This window comes from Rhagoletis pomonella, unplaced genomic scaffold, assembly GCF_013731165.1.
Source record: "Rhagoletis pomonella isolate Grant_MI unplaced genomic scaffold, Rhpom_1.0 Rhpom_scaffold_00014, whole genome shotgun sequence".
In the NCBI taxonomy this organism is placed as follows: Eukaryota; Metazoa; Arthropoda; class Insecta; order Diptera; family Tephritidae; genus Rhagoletis; species Rhagoletis pomonella.
In genome coordinates this window covers 16840396-16863483 of record NW_023458568.1, presented here as the reverse complement: position 1 = coordinate 16863483, position 23088 = coordinate 16840396, and the positions used below count along the sequence as shown (strand labels likewise).

General features: G+C 36.7%; 1 protein-coding gene across 1 annotated transcript in view; it reads right to left on the bottom strand.

The window, feature by feature from the left end:
* LOC118749276 (protein furry-like) overlaps positions 1–23088 on the bottom strand; it is a 1083341-nt gene that overhangs the window by 5047 nt on the left and 1055206 nt on the right. Inside the window, exons 29-31 of the mRNA XM_036484076.1 lie at positions 13281–14243; positions 12971–13216; positions 12525–12891 (exon numbers count right to left, since the gene is read on the bottom strand). Coding sequence (XP_036339969.1) covers positions 12525–12891; positions 12971–13216; positions 13281–14243 — 1576 coding nt within the window. The remainder of the gene's footprint in view (positions 1–12524; positions 12892–12970; positions 13217–13280; positions 14244–23088) is intronic.

Below are 23088 nucleotides of genomic sequence, written 5' to 3'. Positions count from 1 at the left end.
ATTATCTGAAACATGTCAACTATAATTAAATTATTTTCTTTTTCATTTTTACAGTACAGTTTAAGGAAGTTCCAACGTTATGTAAAAACCTTAAGCAAATCCGAAAGTATTTTGTTTGAATTGAAAATTCAGTGCAAATCAGTAAAAATTTTTAAAAATCAGGACATTAGTGTACTGATTGAAGAAATGAATAAAATCAATACAAGGGCTAAAAAATCAGTACTGTACTGATAAAATCAGTTCGTCTGGCAACCGTACTCGGGAAGTAGGAGGATGACGGGAAAAATATTATCTGAAACACATACCAACCATGGCAGTTTGGGACAAAACTGCGCTTCATGACAATGGCACAACGCACAGTGGCAGAAATGATAAATTTGGCAGCGTTTTAGTGAAATTTTAAATATTCGAATCCAGCCATCTTTCTTTGTTTTTTGACAACTAACAAACCAACGGATTTGATGTTTTTTTTTTGTTTTGCTTCCAATATTGTCCCAACTTTGAGCGTTCAAACTTAGCATAAGTTTCAGCAAGTGCATTCATTATTTTCGCGCTTTTTTGCAGTACAAAGCTTGTTTACAGGAAAAATTGTATTTTTCTAACTTTCTAACTTTCTCTTTGGATTAGTGGTTTAGTTGAAATTATCAGGTATGTATATAAAAAAAATATGTGTGTGGCCTGTGCGTATAGGTTTTAGTGCTTAGTCCCTTTCTGATAAAGTGTTTTAGCAGGTGTAACCCAATCTTCTGTGGAATAAAAGTTGGGTGGATTGGACAGGATTTGCCCCAGTGTTTCGTTTGTATTTTAGTATGATCTTTTGTCTATGTCAAGTTGAAGAATTAGATGCAGGTTTTTGCAATTTTTTGAATTCTTGCGTTTTTTAGGTACAATATCAGAGTCAAAACGCACAATTTTTTTAGGTTGATTCTTGATCCCTCAAAACATACAAATACAAAAATATTACACTTAAATTTGTTATTTTTTCGAAGTTATTAACAAGGCGCCGCCAGATTGGCCATTTCTCCCACTGTGCAACGCATGGATTTAAATCCTCCAGGTGATACCCACAGTCGTGGAAATCCAACCGTATTTGCGGCAGGGGTACGGATTCTATACTCCCCAACCATTGCTAAAGCCCCGAGCGTCATAGACCAGGAGCGTATCCTGGAGGAGAGTGGGAGGTAATGAGAGTTCAATTTTTTTCAGAGTCGGAAGAGGACCAATTTCTTGCAGGGGATGTGGGTTGGGAAGCAGCTCGCTGCCAACGACCCTCCGATGACAGAGTTGGTCCTCTTTCACAACCCCCCCCAGAAGAGGAAAAGGGGGAAGAATCGTAGGGCGAAATGCAAGGAGTGGAAACCCTCTTGTCTGGCTGGCCGAACTCCTTTCGATGCATTCCGTAAGCGGCATAGGTCTACGGAGTTTACTCCGTAGGAGCTTGGTAAATGCCTCGACATCCAAATCTGCTCCCGAACGCTGCAAGAGAAGGAAAACTGCGGATGCACCCAACAATGCCTACCCCAATGCTATCAGTAATAGCACTGGCGTGTCATCTCTCACAAAAAGGATAGCAACTGGGAAGGTAGAGAAGGTGCTACTCTGGTTGTGAAGATGAACCGGGTCCCTGTGGATACTCTCGGATCTAGGTATTGAGATCGCTTGAGTCTCCTTTTTGGAACTATTTATTTCATTATTGGTCCTCAATGAGTGACCAAAGCGATTTGATCTACCGTCCAGTGGCGATAACTCAAATAAATTTGCAGCACTCTAAAGCCGCTTCACTATACTGTCACCAAACTTGCACAGTTTAGCTGTCAGGACCTGGTAGCAAGGGCAAAACCGGGTGGAAGCACTTCATTATTGCCTCCGCGTGCTTTGCATATGACTCTCCTTTGCCGCCACTTCCGAGGAAGGCGGCCAGTCTTGTCGAATATAGCGAGAACCGGAACGTCAGATTGATCCTTTTTTGCGATGGTAATGCTCAGAATAAAGGTCCCTATTATGAGTTACATTCGATCTTCGACTGTGGTCGAAAGTGCTGATCGAACGAATTTTGATTTGGTATTATGGCGCTCATTCGATGAAGAATAGCGCTATTGTGAACTTCGCTCGTTTATGTTGTTCACAATAGCATATTTTTCACCGCTGAGAAGCTTTGTTTACAAATCGAGCAAACTAAATAGTGTGCTTATACATATTTATGTAAATTTGTGCAAATTAAAATGAAATAAAAAAGAAAGCAAGTTTATAAAAACGTGGTAAAAATTAGTACAACGAAGTTCTGGGGTTCAACGATTCGTCAGAGGATGAGAGTTTAGTGAACTGACCAGGAGTAGTAAATGTTTAAGAGAGTTTAAGTGTAGTCTTTACAATATATTTTGACATAAAATATATTTAAGAAATTTGTCTACAGATTTACTAAAAACTTCCGACTGTCTAAAGAGGCGTTTGGGAGCCAAATCTATTTAAAATATTTTAAAACTATCCACAGCTCTATGATTTGTTCTCAGAGATCGTACCAACTGAGTATTGGGATTTTCCTTCACAGTAAAGCAGCCTTTCGAGCTTGTTTTTTGTATTCACGACGTTAAAACTGCATGAAATTGATAAAAAATTTTTTAAAATTAGTGTCTACCCGCCAAAAAGTAAGAAAACAAATGTAAAATCATACATTTTTCCCAATTTTCTAACACTTCGCTACCCCATCGAAAGCAAAATTCTGTTCGACAGAAAATTCGATACTCAACGAAAATTTCGACACGGTTGCATAGCTCATAATACGAATTTCACTTTCGATCTTCGATCTTCGATAACCAGCGAAGATCGAAAATCGAATGCAACTCATAATAAGGGCCAAAATCTGGGGCAGCAACGCGACAGGAGATCAGGTTTTCGAGTATATTCTGTAAAGTGGACAGGAAGTGATTGATCTTACCCTATATAACTCTACGTTAGGGTGGTCAGTCCTAAACTGGAGAGTTCTAGTGAAGATTCGCTCTCGGGCTGCAGGTACATCAGGTTTCAACTTGGTGAGGATGGTATTTTCTCTGCGACAATGCGCAATGAAAAAAAGCGAACTGGCCGTGTTTAAGGGAGAAGCTTGGGAACCAGATCACGGCGTCACCTAGGATACGATCCACTCAAGTCATTCATGAGGCGGTGATTAATTAAACCGCTGTCCTACAATCCACTTTGGATAAGGCATACCCGTCTCGTTCGACTCTTAGCCGTAAGGCTCTTTTAAGGAATACTGAAGCGGGATAGAAACCTTAGGTTAAACAGCTAGGCTGGTAAAAGTTCTGAAGAAGGACCAAACTACAAACCTGGGTTCACTCAAGAAGCCTGATGGCTCTTTTACAGAGACTAAATTGAGACTCTCTCTGATCTTCTACATACACACTTTCCTGGAAATCAGGTGATATCTATCTTCCTTTTCTTCGACAGTGGGAGGGAATGCGAGAAACACTGTGCCAAGGAACAACTGGTTTGTTTCCAGAACTGTGGCGGGTGAAGATGCCTTAAGCTATGCAATTCAGTCTATTTACACTGTCAAATCGCCCGGTCCGGAGATCATCCCACCAATGTATTGACCTTGAAAAAGATTTTCACAGCGTCGCTAGAACTACATACCACAACCTTGGAGGAAAACAATAAAAACGTGCAGCATGATTCGCAAACGCGAATTAAATTGTTACTATTTTAAACAAATTAGCTACCATATAAAACCAATATTTTTCATTCAAAAGTATGATTATTGTATATTACTCATACTAGATTTAAGCAAAATCCATCAAACAGAACGTTAAATACAATAGGGATACTCTAGAAGTCTTGTAAATTGCACGGATTGCACGAAATGCAAAAATACTATACCAAATTTGCAAGAGTACGGGAGCACTCCATTGCAAAGTTGTAGTATGCATATGTAGCAAACAGCGAAATTCTGTGTCAAATACAATAACAAGATACAGCAAGAAAAATTAAGTGAGCGAAATGAGAGAAATATGTAGCAATTCCAACAACAAAACAGCTTTTTTGCAAAATATGTGCATGGGTTTAGACATTGCATACTTTGCAGCAATAGCAAATGTTGTTCTCACGTATTTTGTTCAGAAATTTTGAGCCTTATGTACATAGGCTGACTTCCAAAACGTATCAATACAATGTTTGGATACTGTTATACTACGGTATTCAAACTGTTTATATACGCAGAGTTACGACACATTGCAACCAGATACATTGCATATTTTAAATTTTGAATATAGCAATGAACAATTTTTCTGAATTTTCCATTTTTAAAACACCAATGGTAACCAATAACAAACGAAGCATCAACTTTGTTTCTGATGCGCTGATTGCTCAAGCGCTGCGTTTCGATAACTTTTCGGATGCGTTTTGGAAAAGTATACATTGTCAATATTTTGTAGTTCGGCGTTATGGAACATTATACTTTGTACGTATGCAAAGCAATTGACGTTTTGGAAGTCAGCCATACATAACATATGTCCCATAAGTTTTGGCATAAATCTGTTGCATTCCGTTACTGCATAAATGGGGAAAAATTATATTCAACGTACTCAACGTGTTTACTGTTACATAGAGACAACTGCCAAACTCATAATTGTAAATTGCCTGAAATAATAATGGCCCTGTAGGGAAAACACGAACTAGTGAACCAGATTTCGAGTTCAGTACTAGTTCTTTTTGGCCAAAAACGAACCAGTCCGACAGTAACTAGTTCCGCACCAGTCCAAAAGCAGTGAAATGTGGTACTTTCACAAAACTATTTTATTTTAAATTTTAAAAGCAGGGAAGGTAATCATTATGAGTAAATTAATTTAAATCAGCATTTAATCATTATTTTATGAATTATTATTGAGTTTTATTCTTTCGCTCAAACGGAAATAATTACACAGGTTTACAAAAAAAAAAAAAGTGTATGCATATTAAACCAAACCTATATATCCCTATGTTATTCGACACGACACCTTATGTATATGAATTTTCAAGTTTACTCAATGAATTTTTCCCTACTTGACCTTCAACTGACCACGAACCTGACGTGGTGGAGACCAACGGACTTCGGATTCGCATTCAGCGTGTCGAATAACATAGGGATATGTAGGTTTGGTTTAATATGCATAAGCTTTTTTTTTGTAAACCTTGTGTTATTACAAATAATGATTATTTTATGATTTGCGTTTTTTCGCGCAGAGATTATCATTAATTTAGTGCTTTATTTTTCCACTTAAAAATAATGATAATTTATAAAATTGAAAAGACCATACAGACGCAACCTACTGAAATTTTGACCTGAAAGGTTTGGGTCTTATTCCTTTTATAAGGGTACGGCTACCTCTCAAAAGGATACGTCGGTAATCACGCTGGTATAGTTTTTGACTTGCTTAATAATCATTATACTTAGTGATTCCATAAACAAAGGCCAAGATCCTGAAGGACAATTGGGAAAGGCAATGCAGTTGCGGAAAAAGAGTCATTTAAAAAAAAAGTGTCAAAATAATTACCACTTTCTCACTAAATTTATTTAAAAATGCAAGCCACCAGAGCTACCTTTTTTTTAAGAAAAGGCAAATTAATTTTTTTTATGCAATCCAGCACAACTACCTTAATATAGTCAGTCAATAAAGTTTAGGTACAACGAATTTTTTACAATACGGGCAACTATTTTTTAAATATTTTAGTTTTCGGTACTTTTTATTAAAATATGGTCAATTCTACAACAAAATCCCTAAAAATCAGAGTTCCAAACCTTGTGCAAAATTTAAGAAAATTCTGCAAAATTTCATTAAAATAATTCACTTTCTATTTACGCTCTCTAGAAAAAAAAGTTGAGTTTGCAGTTTTTTAGCCCATTCAATTTTAGTATAATGAAGTGCAAGTATGAGGAAGCTAGGACTTACCAAACAGCATAAAAAAATTGCTAAATATTGATGGTACGTCCTAGCTACCTCAAACTTGCAATTTGTTATACTAAAATTGAATGGGCTAAAAACTGCGTACTTAACTTTTTTCTAAAGAGTGTAAATTGCAATATTTGGAAAATTAGGGAAAAATAAAATAATTAAAAAATAGTTGCCGGTATTGTAAAAACTTCGCTGTACCTAAACTTTATTGACTGACTGTATAACTTATTTACATTAAGTACGACAAAAACTTTCAAAGTACTTCATATACATATAAGCTTAAAAAGAACTGAATTTACTTAAAAATCAATATGCTTAAATTTAGACAAGACAAAGTGAACTAATATTTTTACTTTTAAGCAGAACGCACTTTTGTTTTTTAGTTACTACTTAAGTTTAATACTACTACTACTACTAATGTGGTTTATCAATTTTTAATAAATGCGTTTAAACATTTGTGATGTTATTGCCCTTCCTTCAACCGATCGAATTTAATATAAAAGGGAAATGTTTCGACAAGCCTGATTAGAAATGTAGATCTAAGGTGACGAATTTAAAACAGGTTGGGAACTATAAAAAATGGATGCAGATCGAACTAGATCTCATCTTTCGAATTAGGAACTAGTTTAGAACTAAAGAAAAGGGGATGCAGAACGAACTAGATCTCATCTGTTTAATTTGGAACTGGTTCGGAACTATAGAAAAAGGGGTGCAAAACGAACTAGATCTTATTTGTCGAATTTAGAACTGGTTCGGAACTAGAGCCAAAAGGATGCAACAGGGGACAATTGACACTTCCTAGGACATCGCAATGTTAAATTCGCCAGTCGCTAGCATGCAAAAGAGAATTAACGCGTACTAGTCATGGTTCCAAACGCACTAGAACCGAACCAGTTCCGCACTAGTTCGTTTCCCTACAGGGGGCGTACAAACTAGAATTACGAAAGTCTGTTGAAAATCTTTTCTGCAGACTAAGTTCAAAGGAAATTCTGCAAGTATTCAAAGATAAGCCCATATTATGCCGAACATTTTTTGGGTTCTAAAATATTGTCGCGGTGATAAGTAACAGCAATATAAGAAAAAATGTGGTCGTCCGCCAAAACTAACTAACCAAATCGTAAAAAGTTTGATAACGAGTGCCAAAAAAACGTTGGTCAATCCACGAAACTATTATCGCGAATATTTGACGTTTCCAAATCCACGGTCCATCGTGTTTTGACCAAGCATATGTGTTTTACCGGAAACGTAAGCGTGCACCCAAATATACAGCCAGGCAGCTCGAAATATTTAATACCAAAATGTTGTCGGGCACTACGCGACAAGCACTTTGTGAATGGAAAATTCATAATTTTGGACGGTGAATCTTATTTAATTTTATATTATAATTTTATTTTAATAACATTGAATTGACTCCAGATAAGGTAAAATATGTCGCCAAATCAAAATTTGAACCAAAAGTATTGGTGTGGGCCGCCATTTCATCAAAAGGTGTTTCAATGCCATTAGTCCGCCCAAGTGGTGCTGCAGCGATCAATTCTGACACTTACATTAATCAATGTTTAACCAAATTAAAGCATTTTGTTGAAGACAATCATGCTCGCGACGAAATCATGTTTTGGAAGGACTTGGGAAGTAGCCATTACGCTAAGAAAACGTTGGATTGGCTCACAGAAAACAATATACCTTTTGTTCCGAAAAAGGACAACCCTCCGAATATCCCAAAGCCACGTCCAATCGAAGACTTCTTAAGAGTAAATATGGTGTACGAAAAAGGCTAAGAGGCTAAAAATGAGCAATAGTTGATTGGAAGGATTACGCGAAAGATAAGGGAAATGGATAAATCGGTCTGCCAGAACATGATAAAGAAAGTTCCATACATCCTTAGAAAAATCGAGGATAATGGTCCATATGGTGTGGTATAAAAAGAATTTTTAGAAGACAATAATCGTAGTAACTTATTTTGAAAGCGCAGTTTGAAATACTATGGTTATTTTAAAAGGGGTGGACGATGCATTTTGTGCCAAAACTTATGAGATAGAGCTTAGCTCATCGTTGTTGTGATTTCAAGTGGCCACCAAAATTAGATTTTAGGCGATAGAAAAATACACAAAAAATGTGTGTGGTAGCGACATATTTGTCCCAGCAGCAAATTTTTAGGCGCAGTAGAAATCACAGCACTGATGAACTAAGGTTTGTGACTTACGGCTGTAAGGGTGCGTTTATGTTGGAGCTGCGATAAGAGCGAAGACAAGAGCTGAGATAATAGCTGGGAAAATTTTAAATAGGTTCCTCGTGTATGTGTTTTTGTTGGAACTGCGATAATAGCACAGAATATTATCGGGCCGATTCTGAACAGAAACTCCCTGGGAGTTTTCTCTATTTTTCCTTTCCTCCTATCATGAATAAAAATTCCCTGCCGATTTTTTATATTAAATGGCGGAGTTGAGCTGTCAAAAAGTGTCAGCTTTTCAAAACAGCTTTTTCAAAGTTCGAATTTCCTCCTCCCAAATTTTCGGGGAAAACGCTACTCCCTTGGAGTTAATTATTGGAGGATTTCTTTCTCGGGAGAAACAAATTCCCGCAGAACGAACTCCCCGGGAATATTAACAATTGGGCTGCATAAATGGGAGACACGTATATATATTCATGTTGGAGCGGCTGTACGAGCTACGATGCGAGCTGCGATAATAGCAGAGAAAATTGTAAATGGTAATCACGTGCATCCGTTCATGTTGGAGCAGAGCTGAAAACAAAGACTAACGATAAGAGCGAAGAAAATCGTTGATAAAATTTTCTTCACTCTAGTCGCGTTGATCAACCTGAACACGGAGGAGGTGATTAGCGAAATTTTCGCAAGGCCTTCTATATTGGACCAAAAAGGCTATACCATTTTATTTTTAGTTTTACTACAATTGAATTCGAAAGTTTATGTAAAGTATTACCAAATAAAAAACTTACAACTTACCTTATGGTTATCATTAATCGCACCTCAGGAAAAATTGGTCTGCTATAAGTAGATATAATTGACCTTTTTTAGTTTTTCTTCAATTTTTGATAATATATAATCCCTAGTTTCAGAGATTCATTCGCATGTACTCCGAAAACCTCACTGCGTCCCGTCTTAAATTGTCATACAAATTATGAAACTCGTCAAATATTTGCCTTTCCTCATAAAGGGGGTGTGCACAAAATTTGTGGGTTTCCCGTGGACTTTTAAATAAATTATAAAAAGCATTTGAAGACAAAAACAATTCAAACTAAAACCACACTGATATACACTATTATCGCAGCTTCAACGTAAACAGCACATCGAAGCGTAGTTCTATGCTATGCTCTAGTCGGTGCTCTCTAAGCTATCTTAGCTTGCAACGCTGCTCCAACCTAAGCACCACATCAGAGCGTAGATTTAGCACTATGCTCTATTCGCAGCTCTCTTCGCCACCTTCGCTTTTATCGCAGCCCTAACATAATCGCACCCTAAGTTACAGTCTTATAGGTACGCAAAAGTCAAGTCAAGATTTTGGGGATGTTTGACAAAGTTTGTATTTCAATTCTTGCTTTCTCGAAAGACCTACCAGAAAATTTACATAACTTTCCTGGATATATGCTTTACTCTTTTTTGTACCACCGTGTAATAGCCTAATTATAGCAGCAGATGTCCACAAAACACTCAAAAACATCGCCTGAGCTTTGAAAATGGGTGAAATTTTCTTGGTACTTTTAAATTTTGATTGACTCTATGTTTAATTAGTGATGCTGTAATTAAAGCAAGAGGCGGCTCTGCGGAGTCCTACTTTCGATTGAAAATAAATATCATAATCATATTTAATATTCCTTACAAAAAATGTTTATCCCATTTTAAAACAGTGAGGCTAAGACTTAAGGCCCATCTACATACAACTTTGGGGTTGCGTTGTCGTTGACGTCGCTTCGACAGCAGCGTGAGTAACACCAGTTCTTGCTACAATGAACGCTTAGCAGCGAATACTTTGGCCAGTAAATTAACATACTAGCGAGAGATAAATTAATATTTCATATCAATAATTGCATTAAAAACGATATTTCTTGCCAGCATTTGGTTAAAAACGAAAAATATTTCATATAGTTTTAATTATTTGCAACAGCTGACGAACAACGCACTCGAAAAGTTAAGAGTTGGCATTCTTTCTGCATTGCGTTGGCGTTAACGTTCCCAAATTTTGGCTATGTGGACGGCTGCATTTGAATTCATGTATTCATAGTCACCTGTTGAAGCGACGCCAGCGCCAACGCAACGCCAAAGCTGTACATACATAGATGGGCCTTTATTATTTTTTGAATGCACTAACGTTGCAGTGTATGCTGAGACTTCACACTGACCTAGATCTAGGGATGCAAACGATGTTTTTTTTAAGGATTATGCTTTCAGATAGCAATATACCGAACACCGATGTTCCTTTTCTGCATTATCAAAGTGTTCAAATTAGCAAATCAAAGCCCAGAAGCGTTGTGTGGACTTACTTCAATAAAATTTCGTCGACAGAACCGGAATTCAAAATTAGTCGCAAATACAATACATTCATGTCGAAACAGATTGCAAGGAAAAATACTGTCCAAATTATTATTCCTGAATTCTTTACAAAATGAGAGACAATCCATGGATGTTATTTTGAACGATGCATCGAATAACCGATGTTTTATTTAAACAAAACAAACTATGTTTTTTTCTTCGATGTTGCATCCCTACCTAGAACACATGCACCAAGAATTTATATGTATATTTACTTTTTCTATTATCGGAAATGTATATGTACACAGATTGTCCATTTATGGCGGTCATGGCTAATGTGACCACCCGTACTTCTTTCGGAAGTACAGTACTTCTTTTTTCGCTCTTGTACTTCGTACTTCGAAGTACAGTCAAATGTACTTCTTTACGATATTTGGTACTTCGGGAGGGAGATTCTGTAACCAGTTAGCGACAATTTTCGGATCGCTATCGCACTTTTTGACGCATGATATAACTGTTTTTGCGTCAAAAAATTGTCGCTAACTGGTTACAGAATCTCCCCCAGGTTCTGTTCTTCTCCGTTCTTCTGGACATTCATCACATGGCCTGGGCGATAAATTGGTTCAAACCATTAAAGTCGCGGGGTACCGATGACATCATATCTGCGCAGCTGCAAAGGGCACTGAAGGTGTCGTGCAATTTGTTGGATCCATGCATGAGGACCGGGTATGTCCCCAAGGCTTGGAGGGTAGTCAGTGTTGCGTGCATCCCGTAGGCCGGGAAAGGTTATCATGTTTCTCCTAGGGATTTTAGGCCTATCAGTCACTGTCTTTCAAGAGCTCAATATGCTTATTGCAAGAAAAGGTCGGTGAATACCGTCCTGCATACAGTGGTAAAGTCGTCAGAGGAAGCCTTCACGGAGGAAGTTTATGCAGTAGGGACCTCTTCGATATCGAGGGGGCCTTCAACAATGTCACTCCAGAGGCAATAATCAAGTATATTCATAATCTGGGGGTTGAAGCCAACCTAATAAGCTTACTTTATAACAGAACTGTCGCGACGGAGTGGGGAAGTCAATGGGAGCACTCCGAAAGGTGGTGTTCTCTCTCCCCTGCCCTGGATTGGTGTTGTAAACGACCTTCTAGAGGAACTGCAAAAGTGGGCTGTCGAGTGATAGCCTATGTAGATGATGGGGAACTTTTGGTTAAGGGACGATTTCTATACACCCTTTTTGATCTAGCTCAAGGTTTCCTGAACCAGGTAACTAGGTGGGCGATCAACGGCGTAGAAGCCTTACATTGAGGAAAGGTTACAAAAGGTGCGATTGGTATTTATGTTGTGAGAATAGAAACTGACTAGAGACTGATCCTTTTGTATAAGCTGTCAAGAGGAAGTTGAAGTGGAATCATCTCCACACTTTCTTTTAGACTGTCCAACCTTCGCGAGGCTTAGATGGAAACATTTTGGCTCGCACTTTTGAACAAACACTGAGCTCTCAGGGATCAAAATTAGCCACATTCGAAATTTCGTAATCGGCTCGCGGCGTTAACTTAACCCAACCTAACCTGTACTTCTTTGAGCTATGAAATAGTTGGTCACATTAGTCATGGCGTATGCTAAGTAAAACAAAACAACAGTGAATTTGTTAACATTCAACTTTTTGATAAGAAACATGGTTCAGTTTTGTTAAATTGCAAAAATATATGATTTATAAAAGGAACAAAGGTTAAAAAACGTTGGCTCGCGGGAACGCGTTGTTTAATTTTACTCGATAATTGTCAAAATCGTCAAAATCAAAGTAGCGGTACCACTCACGATGCAAACAATGCATGAACAAAAGTGGCGCATTCCGCAAACCGAAACTTTAAATGTACTGAAATGGACCAATTCTTTTACAAAAAATAACCATTTTTCACATTTTGTTTATTAATTCTTTTTATAAATCATATACATATTTTTATAATTTAACACAATTAACCCACAGTTCCTATCGAAAAATTTAATATTAAGAAAACTAACTGTTTGACAGTTTATTTTATCCCTTTATTCGGCTTTGTTTACCTTTGCGCAATCTTGTATTCTATGATCTCTGCATCGCACTAAACACATACCTGTACGATCTTTCATTATGCTTTGTGCATAAGCATTCAGTATAATGGGCATTTCATCGAACTTTAAACGACTATCCAAATTGTTGTAGCTAGAAATGGTTAAGTTTGGGTTGGACGCAGTCATCTGTGAAATGCGTTTGTATTGGCGCACATGCGTTATAGCAGCCGACCATTTTTGCCCCTCGATAAGTTCTTGTAGTGTTACTTCGAATTCCTCGCTAGTCATGGGTATGCCTGGCGAAGGAGTGGGAGTGTGTTCGCCTTCGGTGGATGTCGATGCTGCCTCGAAACATTCGAGCTCCGCCTCACTGACGCTGCGTACCAAGGCGTCGCGCACTAATGCATATAAATCGGATATGTCGTGCATCTGTAAGCCAATGCAAATCAAATGATATCACCGCACAGATAAATACATTTTTTTGTTTCAAATCTATCCGGATGCTCACCTTTTCGTTGATTCTGAAATGATTAACAACATTGGAGGATATTTTGTGGTTTGACTCTATTAGAAGCAGTAATTGAAACATCAATTTATATAATGCGCGACCCAGATCTAGTACCACTTCGGAGGAGGCCGGGTCGAAGGTCATGTAACCAAAATTGGCGCTGCTTGTTAACTCCATACCAGATGCAGCCACATCCGCTTCATTGAAGAGTGACAATTTGCATGACGTTTTAACTGCGTCCAGGCACTGGAAGCAAGTAACTTGCATTGGAATTGTAATTATTTAAAATATGTATATAGTTTCCACTTACCTCCAACACTTGATCCTTGCGGTCGAAGAAAGTTTCCAAGTGCTCCTGCACTTCTAACACATTAAATCGCAGTGTTTCAAATAGCCGGGGTGTAGTTGTCTGCGTATCACTACACCATACGCGTGGTGGATCAGCGCGCGAGCTAAGTAAATCAGTGAATAGCGATATGCGATTGCCTAGTTGCGAACCAATACCGGTGAAGAATTTCTTGGCCTCCTTTGATATGCTAATCGTCTTGAAAGTCAGCTCCTTTATAAGTCGATAAAGCTGCATTAGAAGCTCAGATGTATGCGCCGAGGGCTGATTGATCAACATCGACTGTAGCTGCTTGCGCCAGTTCTCCTCAGCTTCATCGCGTATGGGTGCACCGAAGCGTATAATACCTGGCAAATGAGGCGACGCATTACATGGTGTTATGTCACCCAAGTCGCCTGCACTGGAACCACTTGTATCGCTGCGAGAAACAGAGTTACGACGACGCCGTTCACGTAGGCTAAGGGAGGTGGGAGGACCCACATTGTACCCCGACTTCATGAATGCCTGGCGATGGTCTTCGTCAATAGGCGATTCGGATTCGCCATCCTCGTCAGATGAATCGTCTGCAGTTTGTCGACGTCTTTTGCTTAATATAGGCGTCTTCTCACTGAAGCTGTCCTCGAGCGCAGATGAATGACCACCTTTGATCGAACCACCGCCGATACCGCTGCCACAGGTCAAGCGCTCTTCCTCACCTTCGAATAGCTGATGACGTCTTACGCCCCAATTGAAGTTGTCTGTCGACTCGCCGGCAATGCTGTCCTCGTATTCAAGAAAATCAAAGTCTTTGAAGACGGTAAAATCAGGCTGGCCATCATCACGGCGCGAGCCACTACTCAGATCACCCTGCGGACCAGAGGTCTCTTCTGTAGAAGATGCAGCGGAAGACTGGCGTTCCATAAGATCGGATGATTGGCTGAAAATCACCTGCACGGAAAGACACAAAAATTTATAAGATAAGATAATATAAGATTTTTGTAAAAAACGTCTTTTAGTTTCAACACAAAGAGAAAAGTTGCAGATACAAATGCGCAGGTGCATATGTATATGTGTGAAGCCTACGCTGCGCAATTAAAGCAATGGAAATTATTTCACAAATATTTTAAGACAGCAAAATTAAATTAAAAACGAAAACGAACGCTTACGCTTTGTCTGGTTACAATGGATCCCGTTAAGATCGATGTGCTCAGAGACTGCTATTTGCAATAATTGCGGAAAGTGTAAGCAAAGATGAGTACAACAAAAACGAAAATAGAAACACAAAAATCATGTTTAAATTTAATTAAAATATTTCAGATAAAATCAAGTAATATTCGACAGCGTGGGCAAATTAAATAATGCATATGTATATGTACATAATATATTTACCACAAAGCCTTTCCTTGCGCGCTTAAAAATATGTAAACATGGCTTTAACCTAATAGTGAGCGAGTATAAGAAAACCAAACTGGACGCAAAATGTCCAGTTCTGCATCAACATATTGACAAGAGAAAGGTTTGTCAAGGGCCATTATATCACTTTTATTTCAACATATTTTGATTAAAAGAAAAATACTGATAAAAATAAAATATTTCACACAAACAACAAAAAATATAATCGATAATCGCATGAGGCTATTGTCTGAAAATTTTAAAATGCGCATAGTGGCATTAGCACGGCCGAGTAATCATAGTCAACTTATGTACGGTAGTCGAACAAATTATAGCCGCACCAAGTTTTAAAATATTATTTTTGCTGTTATTTAATTTTGGTTAGTTTTTTATAGTTCGTTCTTTAAAAACATCCGTATAAATACAAGTTTAAAGGCAGTGTCACACGATGGGGTATTTGCCAAAATTTGGTTCAAATCATATCCCAATTGTGTGAACACCCAAAATATTTTGCTTTATCCCAATCACGAAAATTAATTTGTTGAAATTTTTCAATAGAACATCGCTGTATTGTACCAATATTTTGACTACAAAAAACAAAATTGTCCCATTTTTTTTTTTACCAATAGCCTAGTATAAAAATGTACAAATCTGTACAAATGTACCAATCGAGTGACACTGCCTAAAAAATGTATGCGATTTAAAAAAGAATTCAACAAATTACCGTTAAAATTTCGGGTTTTTTAATTAAAATCTGAGTATGCAGTTTTGTGGTGCATTGAATTCTAGTAGCATAAAGTACGAGTTTCAAATGGTTAGAAATTTCGATTGATTTTTTAGAATTTTTAAAAAGTTCGAAATTTGCACGAAAATTTGTTGAATTTTTTTTTATTTTGCACAAATTTGGAAACTTGGATTTACACGGGTTTTGTTATAGAATGAATTATATTTTTTTTAAATATAACATAGGTTCAATAACAACAAAAATAATACATTAAAACTTGGCAAAAAGTGGTTCGGCTATAATTTTTTTACTACTGCACATTAGGTCAAATGATTACTTTTTCTGTGCGAAATTAATAGCAGCTACAATATAGCTCTTTTTTAATGTAAAATTATGACAACCGTTAAAAAAATTGTAAAGTCAGTAAATAAAATGTGAAAACATGACTTAGCTTTCGGAAGACAGACTTTTCCGCGCAATGTTTTTTATGTTCAAATGATGAGTATATGTGTTTAAGTAGTACTCGAAAACATTGTCCCATTAGCTTGGTTTTGACTAGGGCCTTCGATTTCTGCTCGCACATTCTCGAGCATTTCGATACCCGGGAAATCGAGTAATCGAGTTCTCGACACAATCTCGGGTATCGCCATTCTCACGAGAAATTTCGAGACATACGTATGTAAGAGCATATTGAACGTATTAAAAACAAAATAAAAAAATGTATGTGTAAATGTTAAATATTCTATTGTCTAAAAAAAAAACGTCTGTGCGTATAAGAAGAATTTAGTTCGATGTATATGCTGTGTATGTATGTATGTATGTGCATAATTGGCGTTTGATGGCTGCAGCAAAGAAAGTGAGTAAAAGTAATTAATGGATTACTGTAAGTTCCTCCATACGGTTGGACAATACAGACCTCACAGGAAAATACCATGCGCATGGTTGATTCTCTGGTGAGCTACGAGTATTGCGCTTGAAAGAAATTCAACAGTTCGGTGTTTAAATACCCTAAACTAAATACGCTGCCTTAAATTCATCATCGAGAAGTTCGCGAGTATAACGAGTTTTTTCTATACACGATAATCTCGTGAGAAAGCGAACCTCGCGAGAAATTGCTTCTCTAACAATCTCGGAAAATCGAACCTCTAGTTTTGACACAAGTTATTTTCTTACTATACTCAACCCCCTCCCCCTTTAAATGAGCTACATAATAAAATAAGTATGTTCATATGTACATAAATGATTTCATCTAGCCATTAATTATGGCATTATCGAAATTCGTTAATTAAAAAAAATTACTACATGTCTCGCAGATACGCCTTGAGGAGAGATTCGTAAGGCAGTTAGTCTTCATAAAACACTTCAATTTCACTTAAGCTTTCAGTATTCCCCAATTCTCCACCGATATTATTTATACAGTACAGCGAAATTTCTTTACTACTTCAATGAGGAAGGAATCCGAATCCCTATGAAACCAAATAATAGAGGAGCACTTACCACGTAGAAATTACTCTAAGTGGTATTTTTTCCGAATGGTATCTTATTATCTATATAACTACATAAAATTATAGCCGTTTGCGTTGTTCTGAGAGATGAGCAAAATAAATTAAAGCTTGTAAAATTAGGGGTGCAGGTAAACGTAATACTTTCTTTCATAATTGATAATACATCGTTGCATAATTTTTAAGGCACACATTTACCAAAAACCGTTGATAACCTCCTGAAAAGAATACGAACGTTTTTGAAACTAATTTGGGAAAGCTCTACACAGTGGTCTTGAAGCAACCATAGCTATGACTAAAATGCCAACCAAAACGGCTTACATAACTGTCTTTGTACATAATCATAGATCAAAATTTCGTTGAAAATAAAATTCCATCTGCTCCTATGCTTAAAATATTATAAAATGTTGATCTAGAACTTTCCAAATCTAGTTATATAATCGCGAAGGTCTATGGTAATATAATTATAACACTTTCTTACGTGATAAGCATAAAATATTTTAACTTAGTTATTCAAGAGATAATATTACATAATTGCATATTTTAATAATTCTTATTGCATAAATTTTATAAATTTACAAAGACAATATAAAATATTATTTTATATAAATTCATATGTGTTTTGATGAAAATTCAACGACAGTTTTTTTTTTTTAATTGATTATATATTTAGGGTCGTCAATCGAATTAACTTTATAATTAAGCCAAAATCTTAAAAATACGCCATGAATGGATTCTCCAGCTTGCTCCGACCACATTCCGAAGCCGTCGTTGCCTAAAAAATGCAGACTATGTTCCAAATGATTTAGAAGCACGTGAATTTTTAATGTTTCCGACATTTCTGTGCTTCGGAAGGCTTTAGCGAGTTTACTTACATGATTTTTTAATTCTGACCCAACTGACAAAGCAGTCAACCCATTGGTGGAGTTTTTTTCACTCAATACATTTAAGGTATGTGCTCTCCCTGGTATAACTTTTGGATGGCTGGTTGCCCGAGCAGTGAGCCAGATATAACAAGAGCATGAACTTGTTCTTGTTTCTTTTGTCGAATCTTCATAGTTAGGCATGTTTGGAAGAGGCCGCGTTGCATTTGGTATATCCATATCTCGGTCACAGAGAACCCTACGACATGTACCACAAATGCCTAATGGGAACTTCGAATTGGTCAATCTAAAATTTTCACTAACGTATTTTTTAATAAGACACACCAATTTTCCGGTTATATTAAATTCTGAAGGTTTTGACGATCCGAATTTAATCTTTCTCCCACAAGGCGCGCACACTTTAAATCTGTTCTCTTCGTGATTACACTTATGTTGCGGATGACTTATAGAAGACATGATGTGCAATCAAATAGCTTACACCAGAAATATTATCATCGAGAAAAATACTATCTGTTTTTCTTTTACACTAATATACAAAACGATAACTTTAGAATACTCTGTTGAACAAGAAATACTAACAATTGCAGTTAAATTTTTTCCAAATTTTCATTTGACAATATTTTAGGCATAGGAGCAGATATGATTTTAATTCCAACTGCATATTGGTGTATGGGTGCCTTCCAAAACAGGTATGCAAGCAGTTTTGGTTGGCATTTTAGTCATACCTATCATTGTTTCAAGACCACTGTGTCTAGTCACCTTGGGCAAAAAATTTCGAAATAGCAATGTGTAGATTCTCTCAAAGATTTGCCTTTTTGCGAAGGCTTTTCATCAATAGTCTTTGCAAATCGGCGCGAGTGTCTTTGTAACTTAGCCATGGTTACGCTACAGGAGATAACATGTAATCCAAATTGAGGCTGCTACTTTTCTGCTCCACTTTCACTATTTATCACCATTAAAATAGGCTATTTACCACCAACAATGCAAGCAAATTTTGACAGCTGCTTTTGTTGCATAGCGCCACTTGCGGATACTAAAATTTTGGCTAATCTATTTTTAGCGAAAAGCGGATAAAATCTAAACTTTCGCATTTTAGCATATTTTAGCGGAGGGGGGCTTCCATTCCACACTCAAACGAAGCAACTGAGAGGATCTTGAGTATAAAGTTTGCTTCCTGGCGGAAAGAACTTCTAATTAAAATTATTTAAAGTGAACTTCATATTAAAAGTATTCTTAAAATGAAATGTATAGAATTCTTTGACTATTTAAACACTGAAGATGGAAATAATCTCATTATTGCTATTCTAAAATGTCATAAATATAAAATAATTTATTGGCTTCTGTGTACAATGATGTGTACACTCATGTTAAAATGAATTTCAATTTTATTTTTATGAACTATATTTTACTTATGTATATATCAAAATATTGTTAAAAACAAGTAGTCTGGCGTTTTAAAGTATTATCTGTTATCATACATAATTTTGCTTTGAACAAAAATGTCCGGAAAAGTACTGATTTTTTTTACACTGAGAAAAAGGATTAGTTTCGACAACTAAAGATATTTAGTTTCCGAATTTTGACAATATTTGGGAACTGTTACCAAGGATTGGGAACTATTACCATGGGTTGGTAATTATAACTAAATATATTAAAGCTTCTAATATTCATCTAGGTTGTAACAAATCGTTAATTTAGTTGAAGGGTTTGGTTAATACTAATAAATATTTCCTTGAAGCATATTTCTACAAATTCCATTGAACTTGAACGTATGGTTCATAAAAGGATGTTATTAAGCTCTGCTAATGCAGATAAGCTTTCTTTCAACACATGGTTTAGTCATAGTTACCAAATCTTGGTTGAGGCAACCACGATTTGGTTTGAGAGTGGAACATATTCATGCTTGTGAGCCACCCCTAAAGAATGCTGAGCGCTCTCTGAGCACATATGTGTTTCACATACGAAGAGCTGAGCAACGCACACAGTCCCACTTATTGAATCGTTTGAATGGGATAGTATGCCGACCAGCGTTGCCATTTTAGCCGTTTTCCGGCTAGATTTAGCCGGTTTTGATGGCAACTAGCCGGAGAAAATTCGATCTAGCCGGCAGCCGATTTGTTAGCCGGTTTGTAAAAAAAAGTTAGCCGTTTTTAGCCGATTTTACTATTTGCCTAATTTTCAGGTGCAAAAAGTAAACAAGTTGTTCGAAAGCAATAATGCAGACCCAATGAAGATTTTTAATGCACTCAATGTTTTACTTTCGCATCTATGCTCCCTAGTGGTTATTAGCGCGGACACATTTGATCCTATATGCTCCCCGTTGGAACCATACCTTGCTCCATTTCCTCAGTTTTATCACAGTTTTGAAGAGCATTTAAAAACAAAAGTTAGCACAAACGCTTTTGACCATGAAGCCGAGAAAATAATTCGAGAAAATGGTCGCTATTTTATTACCACTTTAATAAAGGAATTATGCCAACGCCTCCCTACAAATATAGCCACACTAAAAAAAACATGACTTTTTCGGTTGGAAATGCATTAAGAGTAATTAAACCGAAACTATTTGTTCAACTACAGCAACAAAAACACAAATATAATGCCGACGAAATAACATCCATAGAGATGCAATGGCAACGGTTAACGTTACATACCTGAAGTAATTTAGACTCAACTGTAAAATTTTGGGCCGAAGTTTATCAATTTCGAAATGCCCTAGGAGAAAACCCTTTTGCTGACCTTTGCAACCTAGTTTTTAGTTTTCTTGTTTTGCCTATAAGTAATGCAGAAGTAGAGCGAATATTTAGTTCAATGAATATAATAAAAACTAAGCAAAGAAATCCAATGTGCGTTAAAACGTTAAACGCTATTTTATTTATAAGATACGGTTTAAAACGTGAAGAAAAATGCTGCCATAATTTTACTGTAGATGACGATCTCTTAAAATTAATGAATTCAGGTGATATATACAATAGTGATTCATTTGATGATGAGGAATATACACTCGAAATAAATTAATGGTGTTAACTAGTCTTTCGTTTCTTGCGATTTATTTAAATAAAGCATGTGAATTTTCACTAAAACATTTTAGCCGTTTTTAGCCGCTTTTTTTTGCCAATCTAGCCGGTCGGCCCAAAAAGTTCTGGCAACACTGATGCCGACCATTGCATTGTGCGTGGAAATCATTGTTCCGCTACCGCTGTTCGTATATGGGTGAAACACGCATGTGGTCCCAGAGCTATGGTATGTCGATCGCTGCGCTAGGTAGAGAAAGAAAAGTGTGTACTATGACATGCACAGAATTGTTTGTCTCAGTTTTTCTATCACCGCGAGTTGTTTCGGTGCGCGCATAGTTATTTAAAAATTTAAAGTTTGATGCCAACCGAGGTTTTTCAGTGGATATATAATTCATGTGAATTATAATTTGAAAGTGTCTATTTAGCCAAGGAAAAAGCAAAGCAGTATACTTCCAGCAGACATTGACCTGGGTTTTCGCACGACTGTTCCTGTATCATCGTTGTTTTTTAGGAAATTCTTACCACCATATACATATGTATTATTTACTTTAGTAACTAACTTATGTAAATATGTACGTATTTTTTATGCTTAATATATGCAAGTAAAAGAAGAAAGTAGACACAACAAACATCGAGTAAATTTTTGTTTGTGTCAAACTGAAACTTTTTTCCCAATAATAAACGGTTAGCTGGTTCAAGTCTACAGCAAGTTCACAAAATTAATTGAAAACTTGTATCAACCAAAGCATTGTTTATATTTGCTCAACAATGACTTTATTCAACTAACAATATTGTCCAATCAAGGTAGTCGTTTTGTAATTATTAACAAATATACATTTTTCCCAACTAGAAGTCTTAAGTAAATTGCAGACTTTCGTGAACTATATATTTATTTCGCCATATCCAACTATGCCACTTGATCACTATAACCAAATCTTGGTTATTATAACTAAACCTTTTTCTGGGTGTAGCATAAAAAAGTTTAACGTACTGGTTTCGCGTACAAAAAATCTGGCAGCCCTAGTAGGTGCTAATTATATTCCCACACACTGAGAAAAAGGGTTAGTTTCGATAACTAAAGATATTTAGTTTCCGAATTTTGACAACACTTGGGAACTGTTGCCAAGGATTGGGAACTATTACCATGGGCTGTAATTATAACTAAATATATTGAAGCTTCTGATATTCATCTAGGTTGTAACAAATCGTTAATTTAGTTGAAGGGTTTGGTAAATACTAATCAATATTTCTTTGAAGCATATTTCTACAAATTCCATTCAACTTAACGTATGTGTTAAAAACTAAGACACTAATTCACTGTAAATTAAAAGGACACTGACGCTCCGATTGCGCGGAGCCTTTATTTATGGAGAACTTAAAATTATTCCTATCTCTAACTAGAGAAACGCAGTTTGTCCAGTACATTTATATACAGACACATATATATATATATATATATGTAAATATTCCTAATACACATATATTGATGTTTGTGTATTAAACTCCTGCGCAATTCCATTTAAACAGCCTAAGAAGACATCCGATCGCCGCGGAAATACATTGCCTCCTTTAAGAGCGAAATACACCACACAAGCGGTTTGCTTCAAGCCATTTGTGCTGTGTATGGGGGTGCTTGAAGGTTTGACAAGCCGCTTGAGGGAAATTTGAGCAAAAAATCAAAATTTTTTGATTTTCTGGCCGCCATATTGATGTTTGATCAAACCGCTTGCGTTGTGTATAGCAAAATCGCCTCATTCGCAACGAAATTTTCACCGAGTAAGGACGTAAGAGAGGAAAATGAAAGAAAACCATAATATTTAGCATTGCGAACTGGAAGAAAACTAAAATTCTTTGCTTGAACGAGTCATGTTTGCATGGTGTATGGCGAAATGGGAAAAGTAGGTTTGAAGAATGTTTGACAAGCCGCTTGTGTGGTGTATTTCGCTCTTTACTCTCATCGTTCGGGTCAAGTGTGAGTAAGCATAAACCACCCTGTGGGGAAAATCTCTAGTTCTGAACTGGGGCGCTTCTAGTACATTTAGACCCAGTACTGGTTCGCGATAAATCTCTTTTGTATGCAAGCAACTGGCGAATTTAACATGGCGATGTCCTAGGAAGTGTCAATTGCCCCCGGCTGCATCCCTTTTTCGATAGTTCCGAACTAGTCCTAAATTCTATAGTTCCGAACCAGTTCTAAAATCGACAGACGAAAGAAAAAAGTATCATGATTTTTCAATCTTTTCGGTTCTTCCATGTGCGATTTTACATTCTTTTCAA